The following is a 6,749-nucleotide window of genomic DNA, read 5'->3' on the forward strand; positions in this document are numbered from 1 at the left end:
CATTAGGTAATTTGATGACATAATGTATGATATAATAATACCCTAAGCCTAGCTATCATCTTTTTCTTTCATTCTTTCTTCATTTCCTCTTATTTTTTAGCCATTTTTAGGTGTTTTGAGCTTCAAAAATTTTAGCAACTCATTCCTCTTGCAAGTAAGTGATTTTAATGGCTTTTCTTGAATATTATTGTACTTTTGAGACCCTTCAAACATGAGCTTTCAAATGAGGGTACTATTTTGAAAAATGATTAAGAGTTTAGGGTTTTGTCATGAAAGGATTTGTAATGTTTGCTAAGTTTTTATGAAAGAAAATGAGTCTTGGGTGTGTTATAAACAACTTTTGTAAAAGGTGTTAGCATGAAAACACCTAAAAGGACTATTTTGCATAAGTTGTAAAATAGATTATATATGTGTGAAATAGTGAGAATTTAGGGTTACTATAAGAGAAAAAGGAGTTCGGCTAGGCTTAAGATATGAAGAAATTCGTTAAAAATCAATTTTTGGGTCTAGGGCAAAATGGTCATTTTACCGAATATGTAAATTTTCAATTACCAAATTTTATTTAGTGACTAAATAAATACATTTTGCTATTATAGATTAAGAAATATCAAATTTGAACCTAGATCGGGGGAAAGCCAAGCAAATCGACTAAATCGATTAATCGCTACATTTTGTAATCCAACGTAAGTTGTATGTAAATAATACAACTACATTGCTAATGTGTGTGTTGATTTGTATTTGAATTAACATAGCATGAATTGGTTGATTGTGGAATTGAGAAAGTATGATGATAATAGAGATAGTAGAGTTCCTGTTTGAACCTAGGAAATAAATCGGATATTCATGCCATGACATATGGGTTATTGTGGGCTAGTGTAAGACATGTCTGGGACATGCATCTGCCAGATTATGAGAGCCTGTGTAAAACCATGTCTGGGACATGGCATCGACATCGAAATGAGTGCTAGTGTAAGACATGTCCGGGACATGCATCGGCCTCAAGACATAAGCTAGTGTAAGACATGTCTAGGACATGCATCGACTACGAGATAATAGTCAATGTAAGACCATGTCTAGGATATGGCATCGGCACCCTAACCCACGTTTGAGGCTTATCGAATATCTAGTAAAGTTTCTAACGGTTCAATGGTGAGAGATGCATTTTAAGCTAACGAGTAAGGTATAACCGTTTTGTGAGTGGTACAGGTACTTATTTGACATGCATGAGATATGAGCTCGATATATGCTAGGAGATTTATATGGATAGTGATGAGTAAGTTGTGCTTATGCCCATTTATGTGTGATGAGCATGTTGATGAATGGTAAAATTGTTGTCGTATATTTATTTATGTGCAACTTACTAAGCTTTATCCTTACTTTCTCTCTTTTCCCATTTTTTTATAGTGTCGCTTAAATAGCTCAAGGATTCAATGGACGTTGAAGGCTACAATCACACTATCATCTGAAGCACTCGGTATAGTTAGACTTCTTATTTTTTAGTATGGCATGTATATGGCTTAGACTTTATTGTTTTGTGTCCTTGAGAAATTAGCCAAATGTGTGGCTTGGGTTAAATCCTTTCATTTTGTATAAGGCCATGGGTAATGGTCAATATTCATTTTGATATTGTATAGTAGATTTTACTTTTTATGGATGGGTAAATTTGCACAATTGAAATGTTGTCTATTATGGTTGATTTGACCATATGATGTGCCCTTGTATTGGTATAGAGTGATCTTATGCAGGTAATGTAAGTAAGGGTGGCAAAGAGGCTTGGTAAATAGCCTTATTTTGTCAACACAGGTAGGCACACGGGCTTGTGTCTAGGCCATTTGTGACATACGGCTAGCCCCATGGGTGTGTTGTCCGGCCGTATGTTCCCTGCACGTAAAGTTTGCAAGTTAGTATGCATGATAGTAAACACACGAGCAGAGACACGGCCATGTGTCTCAGCTGTGTGAAGGGCACGGCCTAGCACACGGACGTGTGCCTTAGCCATGTGACCCTTAAGAATTGCTGACATCAGAAACAAAATGTCCAGGTTTTTGCACACGAGCTAGGACACGGGCATGTCATAGCTGTGTGAAAGACACGGGCCAGGGACATGGGCGTGTGCCAGGCTGTGTGAAAACTTCTGTAGGTGTGAATTTAGAATTAATTCCACACGGGTGAGGGACACGGGTGTTCCCTGTATTGATTAGGTTGTGTGAGTCACACAAGCCAACAGCACGACCATGTCTATTTGGCCACACAGGCATATTGCCCTTCCCACACGGGTGTGTGGCCCTGTGTCAAGTGTCATTTTTCTAAAGTTGACTAAAGAACTTCAGTTGATTCCGAATGATTTTCGATGTGTATTTTGGGCCTCGTAGGCCCATATTAAAGACATGTTGATAAGCTTGAGAAAGATTTAAATTTGTCCAAGTCTTACAGACTCGAAATTGGTCGTAAGTACGAGTTTAAGTTAGGTAACGCCTCATATTGCGTCCCAGCGTAGGATACGGGTATGAGGTGTTACAAATTTATTTATTCATTGTTCAAATAAATAAAAAATAGTTACATGTTTATTAGAATATGGACACATTTCCTAATAGTGTCTAGCGAAAATGACATATTACAATGGAAACAAACCCCATGATTTCCTGAGAATGGGTTGTACACATGGTAATAAATGAAAGTGCATTCATGTGTATAAATGAGAGACAATGTAGACTACATGTATGTTACACGCACTAAAGCCAAAATGATTCAAATTTAAAAAAATCCCAGCGAACATTTTGAACTTAGTTGACACATGGCAATGTCTAGAGGCAAGTTACTTTATAACCTCTCTTTGGACTAGATGGCAATTTTTATACCCCCAACCTCTCGAGCATCACCCATCGAGGATTAATGCCAACACCTCGTAGAATACCCCAGAGTGCCACTCCTCGGAAACTAGGCCCACTCATCGGAGCAAGTACCATACCTTGGAAAAATCCCTAACATACCACCTTTTAAAGCACCAAATGTGCTAACTCCTTTCCCAACACCTCATTTAGAAATGATATGAGAGCTCTTTGAGAACTGCTCGATCTAGGCACACTTGTACATACCATACATATATTAAATATAACTCTTATAAAAAAAATATAGAAGCATACTAAACATATATTTACATAGAATATTATATTATTAATACACATTTTTCTTCAAAAACATTAATACAAGACACTCACATATTCATATATAATTTTATGATTGATTAACTTTTATCAAAATTGTTAAATTAAATGGTATGAAATTTACTCTTCATTAAACAGTTTTGCAAATATTGATTAGAAAGCCGAGGTATTAGAAAAAGGAAACCTTTTCTGAAAGGAAAGATAATTCCTCCAAATGACAACTTCAAATCTAAGATTAAAACATTAATTATAGATCAATCTCACCTAATTAGACCTTTTTTTTAACACCGAGAATTTCCTTTTGGCTTTTCCCAAAACCACATTCACTCAATTCACATTCAAATTTCACAAAATGGACCCCAAAACAGGACCGGCGGCAAATTTGAAGGACTTTAAAAAGTTAAAAACACGTCTCAGGATGGCAACGATCGTAAATTACAACGAACCACAGGGAAATTTCCGTACATAAACTAAAAAAGAAGATTCAACTCGCTTTCTACTCTCGTCCACGTCACGTCACGCGCCTTCCGAGTCTAAAACCAACGAATTTGATTGGTCAAAAGGACGTGTTCCATCCCTAATTCCGCGAGTATAAAGACAGCCTCCTACTTGCTCTCCAACATCGTTTTTACACTGATCTCTCTCTCTCTCTATCTTTATAAAAAAACCTCCGGCTATTGGGGTTTTTGGTTTCGTAGATTCGTTTCGCTTCATTTTTGTCTCGTTTTAAACAGTAATTTCCTTTTTTTTTTCTTGGAATTTTTGAAGTGTTTAATCGAAAAAAATGGCGTTAGTTTCATTCGTCGGGAGGGTTCTTTTCGCTTCAGTGTTCATCCTCTCTGCTTGGCAAGAGTAAGCCTTTCTTCAGATCTGCACTTTATCCTTTCTTCTTTGTTATTTTTTAAAATAATAGAACCTGTTTTGTTCTATTGAAAAAAGAAGTAACAATATGATGTATAGCCTGGATCTGAATGCGGATTTTGGAACTTGAGAGCTCTTATGAATGTCTAAAGGTTTGTTTGAACTTTAATTAATGATGATTTATTGCTCGTTCTCTCTCATTAAAGAAGAGGATGATTAACTGTGGCGTTTTATTTAAACAGATCTTGTTTTTAATAATGTTGCTAGCTTTATTTAGAGAGCCAGTGCAAATTAAGGTGGTGTTAAGAGTAAAATTTTAAATATGTATTGCTGATCTGGCTTGCTAGAATTGCTTAGATGTTTAATTCTTGGGGCTGCTATATGTATAGGATATAAGTGTTTATGATATAATAAATCTTTTATTTAAGTTCTAGATCTCATGAATATCATAAATTTATAATGGTTGTTGGTTGGCAGTTAATATGTTGTATAAATGGTATCTGTTTATCTAATTATGCATGAAAATTATTCACAGTCGCATGTGGGGTTTTGAAGTTGAATTGCCAGTCTTTTAAAGAATGAAAATCCTTAGTTCTACTCATTTGCGTAGGGGCTTGCGGAGGCTATGGTGTAAATTTTTAGCATTATTATTGTGCTGAAGGAAATATCTATCTATCTATCTATCTTTTCCCATGTAACATACATTAGCTAAAACATATGTATTAAAGAGTTGTAGAACTGGCTTTTTATTTTTTTTTTCTTTTTAATCACAAGTGAGCTGTTTTCTACCTTAAGCTTATATTTATTGTATTTTGTAAATCTGGACTACCATAGGTTCTGTCATGCTTGTCTCTAATCCTATGTTATGTGCTCATGTGTATAGCTTCAATGAATTTGGTGTTGATGGAGGGCCTGCAGCTAAGGCACTCAAACCAAAATTCAATGTCTTCTCAAAGACTGTGACAGCTCATACAGGGGTGGAAGTACCAGAATTTGATGTAAGAATATATGTTGCCACTGAGATAAAGCCTATTTTTCTCTGTTAAGATATCAGGTTTTTCTAATGTCTCAAACTGTTGTTATTTACAGATTAAGGTTCTAGTTGCTGCTGCTGTAGCCTTCAAGGGTGTTGGGGGTATCCTTTTTATCTTTGGCAGCACTATCGGTGCTTATCTTCTGGTTCGTTTTTATGTTTTTATGTGTTGTTGTGCATTAGTAGTTTCGATTATGAACCAAGTGAACTGATAAATGTTGCAATTTTCCTTTCTTGTAGGCTTTGCAACAGGTAATTGTTACTACCATATTGTACGACTTCTACAACTATGACACGGAAAAGAAAGAATTTGGGCTACTCTTTTCAAAGTTCTCACAGGTTAGTTGTTGATAGTATTCATATTTCATTAAGGAATAAGTGTTGATTGGTGTTTCTGTTTCTTAACTAAATTCCCTGTACTTGTTAGAACTTGGCATTGCTGGGGGCATTACTCTTCTTCATCGGCATGAAGAACTCAATCCCCAGGAGACAACTCAAGAAAAAGGCTCCTAAAACCAAAACAGTTTGAAGGAGGAACATCTGGTAAACCAAGGGTCTATTGTTCAATCTCTACGTTTTCCTTAGTCAACCCAGATTTATTTTTTGTATGCTTTGTATCAAGGCTTTGTTCTTCAATATTAGGTGGGGAAAAGGGCATACTACTTTCATTATGATACTGTTAACTACTAAGTTGATGCTGATTTAATTGAGTTTGAGAGAATTTTATCATTTTGATTTTGATTTTAATGTTTTATTTTAATTTAGTTTTGACCGTTTTCATGGAATGTTTAGTTATGAAATCATGGTGCTTGGTGGTGTTATGAGAATGGACATTGTGTTAGATAATAGGTGCCGGGAAAATTCGTTATTCGAAGAGCCAGGAGAACAGGGACAAAATCGAGAAGAAGTCCCAATGGTTCAGAGAACGTTGCGCGAATACGCTTTACCCACACCAGACGTGATGCGAGGAAGCGTAGAACAATGGACAAATAACGCAAATAATTTTGAGCATTCAGGTGATTCAAAATACATTGCAATTCAAAAGGAACATGATTGAAGATTTGCCTCAAACTTACAAATAATCTCAATTTGATCTAATTCTAAAAGACTCAAAAAATATATATGTCGAAACCATTTTTAATTTGAAAAACGGGTGTCGACTTAAAAAGTAAAAATAGAGTTGTCATCGATTTTTTTTCGAGGAGTGATCGCATCACCTTGAGATTGATTATTTTAATAAAATATTTTGATTTATTAAAACAATGATTTTGAGTTTATGAAATTCAAGAAAAAAGAGTTTGGGAGCTGGCTACGCACGAGAAAGAGTTAGCACCCTCGTAGTGCCCAAAATTGGTACCTAATTGATTAATTAATGTCTTAATTTCAAAAATTTGAAAAGATTTTAAAATACGATCCTTTCATTTAAAAAGAACACTTGAATAAGTTAAATTGTATGCTAACACCTTATTTTGAAGAAATAAAATGTTATACCCAGTGAGTTAGGATACGACATTTCACATTTTCGAAATTAAGCTTATCTTTTAATCATTTAAAACTCATGCAGTGAAGTTTAAAAAAGATATTCAATTATTTGGGTCAAATGAGAAATCAGAACCCAGTAAGTTAGGGTACGGTTTCTCAAAATTCCAAACATAGAATATTGCTTTTATTTTTTAGAAATCCTTATCTCG

At 35.1% G+C, this 6,749-nt stretch overlaps 1 protein-coding gene across 1 annotated transcript; it reads left to right on the forward strand.

Moving 5' to 3' along the window:
• The first annotated feature begins 3,740 nt into the window (after positions 1 to 3,740).
• Positions 3,741 to 5,787, forward strand: LOC108487310 (uncharacterized). The gene is made up of 5 exons (XM_017791619.2): positions 3,741 to 4,016; positions 4,909 to 5,023; positions 5,115 to 5,204; positions 5,299 to 5,397; positions 5,486 to 5,787. The coding sequence occupies exons 1-5, from the start codon at positions 3,949 to 3,951 to the stop codon at positions 5,585 to 5,587; spliced, it is 474 nt and encodes a 157-aa protein (XP_017647108.1). The 5' UTR covers positions 3,741 to 3,948; the 3' UTR covers positions 5,588 to 5,787.
• The last annotated feature ends 962 nt before the right edge of the window (positions 5,788 to 6,749 follow it).

The sequence above is a fragment of the Gossypium arboreum genome, chromosome 10 (assembly GCF_025698485.1).
Source record: "Gossypium arboreum isolate Shixiya-1 chromosome 10, ASM2569848v2, whole genome shotgun sequence".
Classification (NCBI taxonomy): Eukaryota; Viridiplantae; Streptophyta; class Magnoliopsida; order Malvales; family Malvaceae; genus Gossypium; species Gossypium arboreum.

Excerpts from the sequence above, each read along its gene's own strand:
- LOC108487310 (XM_017791619.2), top strand. The coding sequence starts at position 3,949 with ATGGCGTTAGTTTCATTCGTCGGGAGGGTTCTTTTCGCTTCAGTGTTC. Across the intron at positions 5,024-5,114 it reads TGGAAGTACCAGAATTTGAT|ATTAAGGTTCTAGTTGCTGC; the intron begins GTAAGAATATAT and ends TGTTATTTACAG. Across the intron at positions 5,398-5,485 it reads TCTTTTCAAAGTTCTCACAG|AACTTGGCATTGCTGGGGGC; the intron begins GTTAGTTGTTGA and ends TGTACTTGTTAG.